The sequence below is a fragment of the Pempheris klunzingeri genome, chromosome 19 (genome assembly GCF_042242105.1).
Source record: "Pempheris klunzingeri isolate RE-2024b chromosome 19, fPemKlu1.hap1, whole genome shotgun sequence".
Classification (NCBI taxonomy): Eukaryota; Metazoa; Chordata; class Actinopteri; order Acropomatiformes; family Pempheridae; genus Pempheris; species Pempheris klunzingeri.
The window spans coordinates 2,159,245-2,177,192 of record NC_092030.1 but is presented as its reverse complement, the minus strand read 5'-3'; the positions used below and the strand labels follow the sequence as shown (position 1 = coordinate 2,177,192).

At 41.0% G+C, this 17,948-nt stretch overlaps 1 protein-coding gene across 2 annotated transcripts in view; it reads right to left on the bottom strand.

Moving 5' to 3' along the window:
* The window catches only part of sfswap (splicing factor SWAP), a 41,711-nt gene extending 24,370 nt beyond the window's left edge, over positions 1–17,341 (bottom strand). Inside the window, exons 1-10 of one of the 2 annotated variants that reach the window (XM_070850329.1) lie at positions 16,987–17,341; positions 15,317–15,480; positions 12,983–13,117; positions 11,027–11,103; positions 8,119–8,344; positions 7,835–7,935; positions 6,833–6,971; positions 4,182–4,443; positions 3,882–4,037; positions 3,631–3,724 (exon numbers count right to left, since the gene is read on the bottom strand). In XM_070850329.1, coding sequence (XP_070706430.1) covers positions 3,631–3,724; positions 3,882–4,037; positions 4,182–4,443; positions 6,833–6,971; positions 7,835–7,935; positions 8,119–8,344; positions 11,027–11,103; positions 12,983–13,117; positions 15,317–15,480; positions 16,987–17,186 — 1,554 coding nt within the window. In that variant the 5' untranslated portion in view covers positions 17,187–17,341. The remainder of the gene's footprint in view (positions 1–3,630; positions 3,725–3,881; positions 4,038–4,181; positions 4,444–6,832; positions 6,972–7,834; positions 7,936–8,118; positions 8,345–11,026; positions 11,104–12,982; positions 13,118–15,316; positions 15,481–16,986) is intronic. The other variant, XM_070850330.1, reaches the window with a different exon arrangement.
* Positions 17,342–17,948: the final 607 nt, after the last annotated feature.

Genomic DNA, 17,948 nt, shown 5'->3' with positions numbered 1-17,948 from the left:
CTTTAAACTTCTTTAATTGGCTCTCTGATATCCCGCTGTATGATCTATCACTCCTTACATCAACAAAGCATGCCGCCGTCACAAAGCCCTTATAGGTGGCTTGTGTTCACAGCCCAGTGTGACCAGAAATCCCCCGTAGTAACACCTGTGGAGCAGGTGCTCTCAGCCACTATCCCAAATATAAACCGCTGATGGAATGAAAGGAAAGAGTGGTGGTGAGGCCCGTGCCACATGAGGGGGAAAAAAACCTAACCTCATGAGGTGCATTTTACCACGTTTGAAGAACGCTTCAAAAGCAGCTTCCGACTATTCAGCTGTAATTGAACAGTGCTTTCAACAGTCAAAGCACTTTACACAGGCTCACACAGGAGAATAGAACTCCTAAATAAACTGTAAAAAATCTAAGCTCAAAGGGGAAGAAGCAGGAGGAAACTCACTCTAAACCTTTTCGGGAAGGCTTCAGTTGAGGTTTACCTGAACCTTCTTAGATATCTTAATTCACGTGCCTCGTAGACACATGCCAGTTCAGATGACAATAAATGTTCACACTGAGTGAGAACATGCATCAGTGTTTCACAGGCTGGCTGGAGGTCATGAGCTTTGCAAACCGAGACTAGTCAGACTTTCTTTTTTTCTTTTTGCTGCAGTTGAATTATGTTAGCCAAGTGAAATGTTTGACCCGTCCACAACACAACTGAATTATACCTCTGCGCACGACACTTCTGCTTTGGTTCAGTTCACAGATTTGTTTAAATCTTACTTCCAAACCATGTTAAATTGTCGGCTCAATTCAAAAATAAATGTAACAATTAACACTGTCATTGTTACATTTTGTTAAATGCTGAAAAATAAAAAGGGTTCCCTGCCAAAGAAAAGCTGTCAGATTACAGTAATAAGTCCAGTCAGAAATAGTTGCGCTCGTGTTAAACTGACTCAATTAGGGATAATCTGACAGTAGAGAGGATTAAAACTGCTGTGTCCAAATTCAACTGTCTTGTTGAGACTTAAGCTGAATAACACCTCTATTGAACCTTTCAACTTGTCTGCCTGTTATAATATTTTCATGACTTTGACTTCACATTGTTCATTATTTATTTTTGATTGGCCAAAATACAATCCAAAGCCCCAGTGCTGTTGAAAGCTGACAAAACAATCTCCAATTTATGTTTTTAAATGACTAGGTGTTCCCAGTGGTTTTCTATTAGACGCCGAGCAGACTGAAAGCATCATTTTAATTCTTGAAAGGATGTGTTTGATACTTTGAATATGGGTGGAGAATTAAACCAAGCATAGCAACATGACTTTCTATATGCCAGAGTTCTCCACATAGGAAGCAGATTGGTGTGATGATTTTAAATTTTCTATTGATACTTGTACAAAGAAACTGCAGCTGCTGTCTGCTTTGACTGATTTTAGCCTCTTCTTGCATTTCCTTTAACTATGAAAATATAAATAATGGCACAGTCTGAGAGCAGCGATATCTGCATCCCATTACCCACAGCACCAATCACAAACATAAGACAGGTTCCTTGATAGAAAAGCCAGGCAGCTGCTTGTTGGAGCAGCCTGTGCTGTGACATAATGGGCCACACTCGTCTGCACTCTGACAAGCTAATTGATTTGATTCATCAGGAGACAAATAGCTCCATGCAAAACTTTCTCACTCACTCCTTGCTTTCTCCCGTCTGCTGATACCAAGCGGGCAGAGAAAACCTTGAATATATGCAAGTATACATATGCGATGTATACATGTAAATATGCAAGAAGCTTCTTTCCCTCCATCTACCCACCCAGCAATTTCACAGTTCAAATCACGTATAATTCCCTCGCCTGAGTGCTTCTGCAGAACATTATTGATGGCACACTGAAGTTGACCTTTGAGCCTTTGGATATGAAATGGCATATTTTTTTATCATTTTATCCAATTAGACAGAAATATTGTCTTGATTAGAATAAGTTCTTGAATTATGTCCAAAAATGTATTTTGTGAGGTCACAGTGACCTTAGCCTGTCGGTTCATCCTTGAGTCCACGGACTCAACTATATTACATTCGTGCTCAATGCGAAGAAATTTCCTCAAGGTGTTTCTGAGATATCGCACCCCGCATACATAACACCCACGGACATAGTGGTCACAGCGCAGAGAGGCGCCAAGGTGCCATGGTGAATGTATCCCTGGAAACAATCATCCCTTTCTTAACAACAAGGAATCTATTTACTGGTTAACCAATATACCATATAACATATAAGGCATGTGCCACTGGGGAGCAGGGTCAGTTAGAAGAGCTGCACGTCCGTTAGCACTGCTGCTAATTGGGTGAGACGCCTCATTAAGGGTCCAGATACACCACGATTGGAATTCAGAACTGATGCAGGTACAGAGAGAGAGAGAGAGAGAGAGAGAGACAGAGAGAGAGAGAGAGAGAGAGAGAGAGAGAGAGAGAGAGAGAGAGAGAGAGAGAGAGAGAGAGAGAGAGAGAGAGAGAGAGACAGAGACAGAGACAGAGACAGAGACAGAGACAGAGACAGAGACAGAGACAGAGAGCAGGTATAGGGGCCTTGCAGCTGAAACTTAATTGTATAAAGCTGCTGAAACACAGGGGGCTGTTTCAGTCTGGTGCCCAGTAAGATGGCTGGATCTACCTGCTTGACAACACTCTACTAGTTAATCTCCTCCTTGTCCTCTGTGTCACTCTCATCCTTGATTTGAATATTTTGGATCAGGGTACCTTTACTTTTAGCATGACAGGCTCTATTATAGCGTCAACAACAGCAGCTGATTTCACTGTAAATGCATTGAATGTTTGGAGAACCTTTTCACACGTTGACACTTAAAATAAAAATTACATATATGTTTGGAGACCAGTGAAGTTGGAGACAAATGGCAGAACAAAGACTGTGTATACTAATGTTCCACTATTATCCCCAATGTGACAATATTCTGAAATTGTTACAGGTCACGTAAACAGTATAATCAGCTTAGATTTTCCAAATTAAGCCTTATTCCGAGTGTAGCATTTTCCGTCTAAGACATGTGGGCTGTGCTGATATTATTCAGGCTTTAGGAGCTTTCTTTGAACATGTACACAGCACATTCACAATATGCGTCTCAATTAAGGTTTTTATGGTTCTGTAACTTATAGACCAACTAGCCAACAGTTTGCAAAACTGGGGTAGAGATGCATGCTCAAAAGTAAAGTCTGTTACTCTTGTAACACACAGTTTTGAATATGTGCATCCTACAGCTGACTTTTTCAACACGGTGGTTCAGAGCAGATGTGTTTTCACAAGATCAAACAAGTCCTCAACTGGTGGGAAAAATCCTATTTTCACAAAAAGAAGTAAAATAGCAGCTCCAACTGTTTCACTTCTCCATATTTTCACGTAATACAATTATCTTTTTTTCTGTTTTTGCTATGTTGACCTTTCTTTTTGAAAATTTACTTAGCTGGTTTTGTAAAATGTTGTTACTCATGTCCCACTTGGCAAAGCTTTATTGACCTATGTGGGTCAAAAAAAGAATTTAGGATTTATAATTCTGTAGCACCTGTTAAAAACAATCGGTAGACTGTGAGTACCCATTCCAAGCTTCCTCGCTGGTATGTGGTATGTATATAAAGCCAATAATACCTCTGGAAAGCCTTTTCCTTCCTTCTGCATGAAGTAATTCTTCTTAAACTCGTAATACGTGTTGTACTGATGCCAAGACTGCAGAAAGTCAAACCTACAGCAGACAAAGGGAAGACCACATTGAGTATAAGGTGACAGGTGAGCACTCATGAAAAATGATGATGATGAAGATGTTCTGCAGTATCTGAAAGGAAAAGTTACTGATAAGAGTTGACCAGGGCAACAGATTTATTTCTGGTAAGAACACTTACCGTGGATCGTTCTTGGCACGGACACTGGCCTCAAACTTAAAGCCGTTCCTAGCGACGTACTCTGCCAGCTTGTCGATGACTGGCTGGATGTCAGGTGGTGGGGGAATGATGACCGCCGGTGCTTGTGTTGAAACTTGAGCTTCGGCTTTCAAACTGCTTTCAGGAGAAATGTAAAGATGTTAAGCTGAGAAAAACGCATCAGTCATTGAAGCAGGTATACTCTGATGTGGTCTGGTGAGCTCTCACTAATTCAACAGAATTTTAATTGTGACTAAAACAGGGATATCCATCACTTCATACCTGGTTTCTGGTAAGACAACAGGAGCAACAGTGCTGGTGACCTGAGCGGCCGCTGCAGCTGGTGGTGCCATGGTGATAGTTTCAGGAGTGGTGGGTGTAGTTCCCAGATTAGGGAGAGCCCCAGAAGACGTAGAGGGGGCCATGACAGCTGAGGGCATATTGTTATAGTAGGAGCTGGCATCGATCCCCGGGGGAGGCGGGGCCAAGCAAAACGTTCCATCAGGAAGCATGTAGTACCCATAGTACATTGCTGCTGCATTTGCTGAAAAGAAACGAGGAGGAAATTACTACATGCAATTCCTCCCAGAAATGCTTCAATCATGCTAGACAAAGGACATAAGCATTAACTGTTATTCAAGTTGACAACTGCACAATATAATGCCATCCTTTGCCACAGCCACACAATAAATAATAGCTTTGAGTTGGTCATAATGTTCAGTTTCTGTTCAGACTGTCACAATCATTGTCTCAGCTCTATGGTGACATTTAAGGCTGTAGTTTGTGTGGGGCTGTAATGCTTTACAGTGGAGGGTGTTCCTCTTGTGTCAACCCTTCAGTTCAGTTGAAACGTGAAAGTACAGAGAAACAATTTAGATCTTATGGGAGATTATGTTCCAGTCATAACTGTCACAGGATGATTTACTAATTAATTTCAGTCTTTTCATGGCGGTTCTTCTTTTTCAACCTTGGTGAAGAACATCACCAGATCAGAGAAAAGTAATCTGCCACTGGAAATGGAAACTGTCAGAACCTGGACTGTTTAGTGAGCCTATAAATAATGCCATCTTTGGGCTCAGTCACTGTGTTGAAATTCCATTTCCAAGGTAGGAAAAATTGAAAAGCTAAGATATAACCCTTCATCGCTGTAGAAACTTTTCCAAGAGCCTATTGAGTTACTAAATTGATCCCATGCCTGTGGTTTGTCTCTTTTTGTAGACAATATTAATGTGAACTATTTGCTATTCGTGGGGTTTTTGTACACACTGGCAATCAGTCTGTAAATTCAACATAAATCAACAACTAAATAACTAATAAGTGGCATCTGAATCAAAATGGGCTGATTAAGTGCTACTTAAGGAGCTTGCTTTAAGACTTTCTGTAATTGCCAAGGCAAAGTGTAAGCAGCTGGAATCAAATTGGTTGTTGTGGTCAGACCCTGAGTGCAGGGCTGTTCATTCTACGGCTGTGATGGCTCTTCTCTTGCTGAAGTCTGCTTTGTGTTGTGGTTGTTTCACGTATAGTACCGTCCTGTTCACCGTCCAGCTTTGCTTTTATGTTATGTTCAACACGTAAAAATGTATTACAAGTACTATTTCGTGAGAAGAGGGAGGAGAAGAAGAGTGGTGCAACACATGAGCTGGGACAAAAACAAATGGTCAGTGTCAAAGTGGAGAAAGTGTGATATTAAGACATTAGTCACTGAGCTGTTGGACTTTAATAGCAAATCCAATTTTCTCTAGTCAGGAAAATGGAAAACCAAAGCAGGAGCCTTCATTCACAAACTTGACATGCGTTACATGTGAGATAAAGACCCTAGATGTGGAAATGGAAGACCAAAAAGTAAATTTAGTTGAATGTTGGGTCGGATAGATAGACGGTCAGACATCCTTTTACATTACATTACATTAACTTTGAGGTCTTGGAGCTGCTCGTATTGATAGATCCTACTTATAACATACACTGAACTGATGGAGAGTATAAACGAGGTAACGGAGCAACTTATTATCCACACCCTGTTTTAACATCATAACTGTCAAAACAAAAATGTCCAAGAGACAAGATCTCATTGGGTCAGACCTTGTATAGATACATGGCTGGGCCTCCTAACAGCCTCAGTTTTGAGCAACAAGGTCTATCAACAGAATTAAGCAGCTCGGTCATTTACTAACATCAAGAGCCCTATTTCTGCAGCAAGGATCAGGTCAAAGGACTCCCCCCACAGCTGTCTCAGGGATGAATAAATTGTAGTAATGGACAAGTTAACACTCACGGGTCAGACAGGGCCAAGAACGATGGGTTTATTTAAGCAACTGTTTCAAGGGAGGATGAACACACATACGTACAAATTGTCTTAGCAGCAGTCAGATGAATAATGTGGAGTGGGAGAGGACGGGACTCATGGATGGATACGCATGCAGCTTTGCATGCGGTACGTACACTAGTCGGGCATTCTTCTGAACTAAAGGTGCTATTGTTTTAGTGCATTCATACTAAAAGTGTCATTGTAATTTAGCTTATAATGTCACACGGTATGACCTTGGATTGTCAAACATTCCCAGGGTCTGTCAGGTCCCATCAAAATGTCGCACACACAGAGGACACACATCTATTTAAGTCTGACCTGACCCAGAACTGAGGTGGACTAGAAAAGCGCCAACCTGAGATCTGGTTCAGGTCAGTCTGGTCTGCCCTAGAACACCTCTAAGCTCAATATTACTTTGTTCTACACAGATGGCCGTAGTCTATAATTGATGTGAAGGTCTTTTCAAAGCCTTTCAACAACCAGCAGTGGCAGAACACTTTAATCAGAAAGTGGTCCAAAAGGAGGAAGTCTGTGCTGTAGTCAACAGAACTCTTAGAGACTCTGTTTGTTTTATAGTGAAAAACAAAATTAGTCTTAATAACTTTCAGAAAAATCGATCTATACTCACGGTCATTAGTGTACTGCGCTGGTGTGCTGGATGTAGCTGGGTCTTCCTCTGGTTTGACTGCTGCAGTGCCATTTTTTTCCTGCTTGGCTTTTCGTACAAGCGCTGCCAAAGGATGGTCTGGGTCCATTACTTTAAGAGGCTGCAGAGGAGTAAAACAGAAAGTTTATCAGATCATTGTATTCATTTTAGCAAAGGAATGCGACCAAGATCACACCACAAGCATATCATAGGTGACAGAATTATTTTATAGTAATAACATAATACATATGTCAAATATTCAAAGCTCTGTGAAGTCAGAAACCATGAAATGCAGTGCAATAGTGAAGCATCACTCTGCCAGTAATCTTATGCAGTAATCTCTCTTGATGCACCATAAAAGATGTACAAAATTTAAGAGCTAACCCCATAAAATATTAAATATGAATTATTAGTCGAAAGTTAAAGTTGCTGATTTGAAAAGGAAATCCTTCATGATGGGAGGCAACTGTCAGAGAGCTCGCTGCTAAAAGGAGCTCATTATGTTTCTTTAAAAAGACAGACTTCCATTCTTGCTGCTCTGTCACAGACTAATGACTGTCTTGATAGGCACATGAAAGCACTAACCAAACGCTCCAACAGCATGAAGGCAGGGAAATAGAAACGTTATTAGAGAGAATAGTGATGGGCGTGGGCAGTGCTAACAATAATGTACCTCACATGGCAAGCAGTGGTCAACCACCAGTGCATAGGACATAATATAGGACATAATAAAGCCATTAATCCTTTAGAGGAGAAGCATATAGCCACTCTCTAATGAAAATCCATTCTTCTACTTCTTAAGCTACTTTAGTCATTTTAAAGCCCGATGGGAAAATGTGTTGTCTCAAAGACGGAAACTGGACTTATTTTTCGAAGCTCATTAGAACGCATCATTTTGGAAAAGCGTGTTTTTCAATGTGAAGCAGCAACTGTGTCGAGCAGCTAAAGCTCCGCACTGGGCAGCCTATACTCTGCTGACATTACCTTCACCAGCTCCTCAAGCCGAGAGCACTTTTTAGGGGCAAACAGGCTGGGATGGAGGTAGCTGCCATCCCCATCCTCATCAGAGTCATCAGAGTGGGATTCTACAGCAAGAAAGCAAAAAAGAGAAACATTAGTAAATGTACCTATGAACAAATGTTTAACACTAAAATGAAAGCAGCATGTTAATCTTTCTTAATGTGTGTATCATGTATTACAGCACTGATCACAGGCTCCGTGTGGGGACATATCAGCTACGGATCCAGTGTCTGCTTTGTATAACTCACCCTGCGACTGCTCTTGCTTGCTGGCTGAGACAAGGTTGTATCGTCCTTCCTTCATGGCCCGCAGGATGTGTTTGTAGTAAGGGTTCAGGTAATGGTCAAAGCGAAGAAAGTCAAACTGGGAGTTACCAGCCTGCTTAGCTTTCAGGACTATTTCAAACTGAGCCCCCTGCTGACATACAAAGTTGGCTGTCCTCTCAATGATGTTATGGGTCTTGATGGTTGCCGGCTGCAAGATAAAGTCAAGAAATTTACATATTTCAGGAGATATTTCATTTGGAAGCTCAAGTTCAAAAGACACTGAAATGCATCAGTGCCACAGGTAAGAGTGAGCAGTCCTGACTGCTGCACATAACATTATGATGCAGTGCACAGTTTATGAATGGCTTCTTCATACCAAGGACACAAGCAATTTAGTCTCTGAAACATTTTCATGCCAGACACTCTTATGTTCATTGTGATGACATTAATTCTTAAAATACACAAGGGGTAGAAATCAGTGGAACAAGAAATGGTCCATTATTCATTCATTATTGTTCCCCTTGTGTGCTTTCAATGATTAATCATTGTCATTACCTAGAGAGTACAGACAAGTGCAGCAATCTCCAAAAGAACACACACATCTCATCAAGATGAAAGTCATAATAAATACTCCCTTTCAAGACACTGGCCAAAAAGATGCCAGTGTCCAACACTAACAGACCATTATTGTGTTCCAAGCTGCCAAGGATTTCTTGACATACAAAGGCCTTTTGCACTCTGATTAAAGGACTTATCCATTAGGTAAAAAGGGGGTGTGGAATACTTATTTCATGTTGACGTGATATACACAATGAAACCCATCCTCCACCACGCTGATAGCTGAGCGACAGTGCAGCCATGCCAATGACCCAAAGCAAAGCACAACTAATGTGTAAAGTAAATGTTAGATATCCTTTCCAATCTGATCTTGGACCTTTGTGGCATATTATCCCCGTTTTTCCACGTATTGTATTTTCTTCTGTGACCACTGTCGACTATTTAATAAAAGAAAATTCCATTAGAATAAATAAATATATCAATAATAACCTGTTTCTGCATTGTAAACTGCACTGAAGTGGTTAATATTTGGACACTCGTGAGTTTGCTGTCTGAGATGCATCACAATGAGATTCCTGCCTTTGATGCAAGTCATTCCCCTGCTCTCTCCCCATGCTGCCTGTCATTCTCTACTACTACTGTCAAATAAAGCGGAAAATCCAATAAGAACAGTCTAATAATGTGAAATATACTATTTAAATGTATTCAGAGAGATTGATATTCTTTCAACAAATCTAGGGAGTGGGCACTAATATTACATGCATATGGTGTACTGCAGCTACGGTATGTAGTGCACAAGGGTGTTTCGGCTATTTTATACCCAGCACGATGTAAACTGAATATTCACACAGTCCATGAAAACATTAAAGCAGAAAGAAGAAGAGGTGCTAATGCGGCAAGCATAGGCTTGAAAGGCAATCTATTAGACGGACATCTAATAACGTATCACAATCTGCTTTCCCAGTAGCATCCATGTAAATCAAGCCAGTCTACATTTTCAGGTATTTCTATTAAAGCGCTGCTTTAATCTATCCCCAGAATATTAATTGGCAACAATTTTGAAAACTGATTAATCATTTAAAACGTTTAAAATATGAATATTTGATGGTCTTCTTAGTCTTCTATGATTGTAAGATGGACAGATCATACATGAAGTCCCAGAAATATTCATAACCTGTTATATCTGATGCTGATTCTAATTAAATGTTATCATGCCAATCTGTTCTGCTTGCTCTCAGTGTCCAATAATTGTGTTCTTCTCCATGACAGGGTAGCAGATTAAAACTCCATATAGGCCATCTATAATCACCACAACAGCGTTTACCCATTTTACTTGAGTATTTGATGTAGATAGCTAGAATTCTCATGTGAGGCAGGCCGTCATATCGGTGCATCGCTGCATATCAATTAGCTGTCCAGACCTCAATGTGGGGGCCTCTCCCTCTCAAGCTAAATTCAAAAAATGAATCCAGTCAAAATACTCTTCAATTAAAAAGATGAAAGAATTGTAATTACACGTCAGGTTATTGATCCAGCATCTAAACCAATCACTGCACTGCACACTGCAGCTTCTTGTTGTCTACAGCTACAGTATGTCAAAGCTAGTGAGAATCAAGTGGAACAGGTGATCATTTCTGTGCAGGCTAGCATGATTATTACTGTCACTGTTGGTAATATGTGAGGTTACATGACGCTGTAGTAAACCACTTAGCACTTCTTATAGCAAGAGCAAATAATCTGGCCAGCACAAATGTATTCAAATAAAATGTATTCCAATTTATTTGAACTGTAGGTTAAGGTGGCTTCACATGTAAACAGGTGCCCCAACATTAACACAGGTGTGCTTTACTAGTTGCTGTAGTGCTTTTCTTTCAACATAACTCCCAAACTAAGGACATGTTCAGTTAGCTAACTGTTACCATTTCACTATCTCATTTAACTATGTTAAAGTTCGTGGTCCTACACAAGCTCCGCCTGCATAGTCTAACACAGAGTACTACTAGACATTAAATATCGGGGCGCGACTTCATATCTTTGTAGAACTGGTTAATTAGTCATTCATTAACTAATTTGTGCTACAACATTTGTCTATGGGTTTAAAATTGCATCATTAGGCCTCTAGAATCTGGATTGGTGACGTCAGTCCGGTATCTGATGAATGAATCACATGAGTCTTGGCACTTGATAAGGATAGTGGGTCGGGTCCGTCCCAACTCTAATCTTAACATGAAAGGCTTCACAATGGCAGTATTTATCAGAGGCCATCTGTGTTGAATTACATGTGTTTTACAACATAATAGGGCATCGATCAGTAAGCCATCGGGATACTCACCAGCTCCACATCAGGAGGGATAGCGAGCCCTGGGGGTGCGACGAACGGTTCCTCACTCTCCTCAGGCTCTACCTCTGCTGTCCAGGTGAATCCACATATTTGCACAAAAAGAATGAGACGACCTCTTGTTAGTCATTTAAAACAAAAAGTAAATATAGGCTGCTTGATGTGCCCCAGTTGAGCAGGATTTTGAGATTAATTTGAGTTCCTAAAACACTTAAAAAGTGGGTGAACCACGTGTCCTCCACCACTCCAGCCACTATGTAACTAGATCACAGTAGGTCACTGCACTCTTCCTGTCTGTATGTATGGATCAGCTGGGAACTAGATGAACATCTTCAGTGTTGTTTTGCAGGGAGTTTGGGCAGTAAAGAAGGAGAAAAGCCCCTTAATTTAAGATTATCTATAACATCAGTGGTTTTCACATGGCTTGGCATGTAAGGTGTACCATGGGTTCAGTTATGAAATCTGTTTTTTTGGCAGGGCCTGAACGCCACACAGTGCCCATGTGTTCACTCCACCTTATGTCATGTCTCAACTCTCGACTCCAATTCAGTGAGCGTATAAAGGCCCTCCAAACAGTGCCCCAATTTTGAAAGAAGCCACGCTCTTAATCATCACTTTAGTTACATAACACGATTATGATGGTCGATTAGCTTGTATTTGGACAAGTCTGATAATTCAGAATGGATTTACTCAGCAGCCTCATACCAGGAGACCAGAGGATGTTCTATGTACACACCTGAATAGGACAGCCAGTAGTCCCAAATGAGTAGAAATTTATGGAGTTCAGAATTTCAGTGAAGGGAAAGTGGGTGAACTTTATTTTGACAGGATTTGAAATGAATGGGTGTATTGTGAATTGACTGGTTAACAATTAGTGTGGAGTTTCACTGGAAGGTTAACAATAAGACCTAGAATTAAATAAATTATACTGTGATTAACTTTCACTCAGGTACTAATAATAGTGACAATTATTTGATTAATATTGTGATAATGTGTCTACATATCTGCCTTAGAAGTAAAAACCTCTAACTGTAGCATGGATTCAGCTGAAATCAGCCCAGATTGTTAATGGCCAGCGTGACATGACCCTGACTGACGTATTCCCAAAAGACAAATTCTGCTGGCTTCTGGTGGTTTGTCAGATGCTTTCATACCCGGGAATCAGCGCCACAATCTCCCCAGAGAGAGGCGGACAAAGTGCTCCCAGCAAACTCTGCATCAAATATTTAAAGTTGCAGGATCATATATGTGTGTGAGTGTGTGTGTGTGTGTATAGTCAGATATGGATGGATGACAGCCAAAGTTGACGCTGGTGTTCCCAGGTGATTAGTAGTCTAAATACCAAACCTCCTTCCACGCATGGCTACAACATGAAAAATATTTTTATGCTATAACTGTGGGGCCACTAGTATGTTCCCAGAACCTTCTTGTTGTGAGGATGACTGTCTACAACTGAGCTAAATATAAAATGTCCACTGTGTTTGATATGTTCGCTGTATGCTCTGCAGGCAAAATGTCAACTTCAGCAACCCCAGGAGGGTGTGAATCCGTAGATGATTGCATGGATTAGAATAGCTAAAAAAAAATGGATTACAGAGCTGATGTGTTCTTCACAGAAGCAGCTGATCTTTTTCAAAGCTGCAAGATTTTGAAGCAGTACACTCTAATGTGATAACTTTGAAAGACACGAAGTCCAGAGGGAATGTACGGTAACCTACAGGAAGTATATCTGTGCCACAGTGTAAGAGAAGGAAAATCACAAGCTCCTGTCCTTTGCAGTTCCGCCATTAAAATCTGTGTTGTCCTGTTTTTGTCACATTGTTCCTCCACACAAACTGAGTGTGTGTTTGTGAGTATATATGCCTGACTAACTAATTCTATACCTATCTGAGATTGACAAGCTAAATATCTGACTACTTGAGCATGTTTTTGAGTGATGTCAATGCTCACCAAATTCCTTATTGGCGGCGTCCTCCTCCTCAGTGGGTTGAGAGGGGTCATAGTAGTCAGCACTGTATTTGAAAGCCACTGCATTGTAGGTGCCTTCATCAGCCAGAGCCTCACTCAGACGTTTGTACTCCTCCTCTGTAGACAGCAACAAAAAAAACACAATAAAGAAAAGCTTGAACTGAAAGACCATGATTTTCCATTTCAGTGTTGCCCAGGATAGCTTACAATATCCAACTATTACAAATCACGCATCAATTGTAATAATTAGGTTCACAAGTTGATACCAAATGCCTGATTCATTCTTGGGGTGTTTTCAAATCCGTAGCTTGTTTTCTCTGCTCCAAATCAGTGGATGAGTTCATTAACACTTCATTGGTTTGATGTGTGTGAGGCGCAGTAAACACAGGAAGAAGGTCCTGAAAGGCATCATCTCTGCCAACGTATCAGGAGTGCAACAATAATTGTGCTGCATGTCCAGGTCAGACCACAGTTCATTCCAGCCAGCAAGTACTGCTTTCTATCATTCACATCCCTGTATGCAGGAACCATTTAGCTCCAACCTCTAGACTACACCTAGTAGTTGGGTCACATTGGGGTTGTTTCCACACATAATGGAACTGGTTATAATTTGTTTTTTTACCACTCAGAGACCCTTTGAGGGGGTGGTGGTTTTAGTCTGTATGCAAGTACATTAGCTGTGTTCAGATCTGGCCAAAGAAATCAGAGTCCCATTTAACTAGACTAAGCAATACAGGTTTGGTAGGCACCTTTATTTTGAAATCAATCTGATATAGCATTCAAAAAGGCACATTTCTCTAGTATTACACACTGAATGTAAGAGCCCTGAACGTTTGGCTACTGGCATTTAAATGGTTAGATTAACAATAGCTTCCAATCTAATTTATAGCATGCCCTTCTACAAGCACACTGATCAATAGAGAAGACAGAAAGAGAACTTAATTACTGATTGCTGGATGAATATACATGGACTGACAGATAAATAAACAAGGCCCCTGACACCAACCCCTTCCGATTGAAATTCAAGGCGACGATACCTTTAATAAAGAAAGCAAGGGCAAAATTCCCACTAAAACTATCAATATTTCTAATGCCTTCCTGCTGTCCTTTCACTGGACAGATGGGCAATATCCTGAGTGAATGGGGTCAGGCCTCAAAATTCAAGGGCAAACGAGCCTGGGGGATGATCCTTCTGCAGCGAGTGCACAAGCGTATGTGTGACACAAATCATTTGCTGACTCATTCTGTCCTGTCAGTTTGGGCACAAGACACCATATTTCACTTAAAACTGTGGCTTATTAATTCAATTACAGTCATTAAGTCTGTCTTTCACAAGGGTGCTTTGTCATCAAAACAGCCTGTTTCATTATAATGTGAAAGGACTGAAATGCTAGTATCTTAGAGTCAAAATAATTTCCATAGAAATGGCAGCTCCTGACTTCAGAGTCAAAGCCAGTCCTTTTTAAAGAGCCCGAAAGCTGATCGTGCCTTAAAGGGGATGGAACCGTTGAAGATCTGTCCTGGAAAAATCCAGATTTTCTAAGAGGACTAGATTAAAGTACATAGCAATAGTAAGAGAAAGGCTTATTATATAAGTGCTGGCTTGTGAGAGAGGAGTTGAAAGAGGACAGCGACCTGAGATTAAAGCCTTTCTGGACACTAATTCAAACCTGCCTGCCTGCAGGGATTGATATGTGCCAGTAAAATACAAGGCTCAGGACTGCTTCCAATGGGAATTAATATCTGTCAGTGTCACACAAGTGTCAAGCCATTTGTAAGTGTTGCAATATTATGCCGGCAGGAAAGAAGTGATAAACGCCAATGTTTACTATTATAGGCCACTGAAACAACACAAGCCTCAAGACACATTCTTGCAAGTTATGCTTTAAAAGTATGTACATGGAATACAAAAATATATTCTGCACACAGCAAACAGCATTTTTCCCATTTTTCAAACACATGACCTCAGCCAACTTAACCTCTGTCAGATTTACTTTTTTTTTAACCAACCTACCTATTAAATTTCTCACTTCCATGCCAAAAGTTACACAGCCACAGCATGACTGTGGGTGATGAAGTTACCTCACGTCTTAAAACACATGCAGGGTGTTAATGGTTGGTTGGGGCCTTGCTGTGGCTCATTACCACATCACATCATGCGTGTGAAATCCCATGAATTTACTTCATCATCATCTAGCATGATCCCCGACAGGCAGTCAGACTTACATCACATTAAGGTGTGACATATGTGCTGGTAAAACCTTTGTAATGTTAAATGTTCTGGTTGCCCAGTGTCAGAACCAGCACTCTGCCCACCTTGTCTGGCCTCTTCTTCCAGCAGGTCAGTGTGCAGCGCCAGGTACCTCTCTTCATCACACAGGGCCTCAATCCTGTCCTCTTCCTCCGACAGCTGGTAGGATGTATTCCATGACCCACTGTCATACTCTGAAAGGTCATGTAAGTGACCACGCCCATCATACCTGTTGGATAATAAAAAGGATTAGAGAGAGGGAAGTGGACCGAGACTTTCATTCACAACATGGACCTACTTACCAAGGGGGGGGAGGGGGGGGGACCTAAAACCCAACATTTACAACAACAATGCTCTGCCTCTGTAAGTTTGTCAAGAGGAAGTCTACTTCTGACATACTAGATGTTCAGGAAATTTCTCAAAATACTGACAACAAAATGAATTGATAATCAAGGCCTTGGTCTTAATTGTCGATAGTGCTCTTAAGATACCTAGCAAGCTTTCTGCTGCTATTTCCTCCCTGGACAAGTCTTATGAAACCAACAACCCTACATCAAAATAACAAACAAAAGAAAAACAAACAAAGCAACTCGCCTCTTACCTTACAGGGTTCATTTCCCCCCCTGTAACACCCACCATTACTTCTACATCTGCAAAGAAAGTTACATTCACACAAACCCGAGCACATAAATACCTATCCGTAAGAACCCAAATGGACGACATTTTCCAGGGTTCGTCCCTCTACGCCACCTCTCAGTTGCAGTTTCTTCATGAAGGCAAAGAAATGGGGTGCCGTGGTGGGCATTCGGGGTTTGGCAGGACCCCTTAGCCTACCTTGCTGGGGAAAAAACTTGTTATGTGATAAAGACACACATACAAAGGCTGTACAAATAAAACACAAGTTGGGCCACTGCAGATTGAGGTGATTCAAAAAGAATAAAAACACTAATTTCAAGGTTAGAGTAATTCATTACGTGTTCTGCATGACGGTGGCAATAAATCATTACTCCATCTGATGCAGCAACGTTTTGCAGAAAGGCTGAGAGCTTCTTTACACCTTACACTGACTGAACCCCACTGTTTCATTTTGATTCACCTCAACTGCAGTAACTTAAGTCTTGGTTAGAATTTGCTCTGGCCTTGTGGATATCAGCACAGCATGACAAAGTCTCAGGTCATTCGCTGGTATTTTCGGCAAACTTCTGTTTGGAAAAAGGACTGAGAAGCATCTTCTGAATCATCCTCAATTTTAAATGCCATTTTATTCAGCTATGAACTAAGTCCTGGTGGGGAAGTTTCCAGAGGAAATTCTTCCAACATGCCAAGATGCATTGCCCACTTAAACTAACCTGTGTTGTCCTAAAGGTCATGAAATGTAAATCTAATCTCTCTTTAAGGGGTGTACTAAATGAACTGTCCACTCCACTTGTAGCCATGTTGCTGTATTAGGCTGCAGCACTTTTAGCTAGTCAGTGGACAGTTCAGCATCAGGGCTAATGCTAGCAGGGCTTTGCATCTTCGCATGTTCTTCTAGAAACTTCAGATACCATTTGTTGTCAAGTTCAGAACATCCAAAGACACGTTAGCAGGCAAGAAATACAACAATCGTCGCCAGTTGCAGGTATTTCCAAGCTTCTGCAAGACAAACTCCAAGAGGTCCCTTGCATTTTGAAACAGGCTAACGGACAGCATAGATGGTTAGCATAATGTTTCGGTCTAAGTTTTTTCAACCGACCTATCAATCATGATGCTCTTGTCCCCCATCCATGGGATAAGATGTTTTCCATGTTCGTGGTAAAGAGCCCTTTCGTCGTCTCGAAACAGTTTGCAGGCATAGCCGAACACCAAGAGGTCGGCGTATTTATCACTGTCACTCACATCCTTCTTCGCCGGTTTGTTGTTGTGGTCTTTCTTGGCCGCTCCGCGACGATACATCTCCCGATTACTCGTGAAAACAAATTAATTTGCAAGAGAGAATAGTAAAGACGGCACAGCGATGGCTTTTAGACAACCAAATAGCTCGCAGGCGGTCCAAATATTAAGATAATCCGTAATGTTGTACCCAAAAACAGAGTTCTACGTGGGGTCAGTCGCCATGTTGGAAAGCAAGTAAATGCAGCTTCGTGTTCCGCTCCGCAGTTTCGACACATCGCTCACCAACGAGAGTGTCAAATATTTACACTTAAAAATATCTACTACTTTTTTAAAGTTGTATTTTTGTATCTATTGTATTTTTTTAAAAGGTAGGAATTATATACATGTGGGTATTTTTGTAAGTGTGGTCGTTTTCAGATTTGTCGAATATGCTGGTGGTGAATGAACCCAAGCGTTACTGTCCTGTTGAAGCGGAACTGAACTGAAAACTCACATCACAATGAACTTAAGGCCACATTTCAACATTATATCTGTTTATCGTGTATAGATCTATATATAGGAGCATTGTGGGCCAAAAGCTGAAGCATACTACGGTTTAAAAACTATCCCTCTACTCCAGATAAAGATAATGTTGGTTAAAGGAAGCTTTAGGTTTAAATCTGAGAAGTAGTGATGGTCATTAGGCCTGTGCTCATCCACCAGTGCAGTGATGAAAATAGCCTAATTACTCATTAGTATACATATTGTTCTACATGCTTTAACCATGTTTACTGCAAATCATGCACTTTTCATTACTATGGACCATAATCCACGTAATTGTTT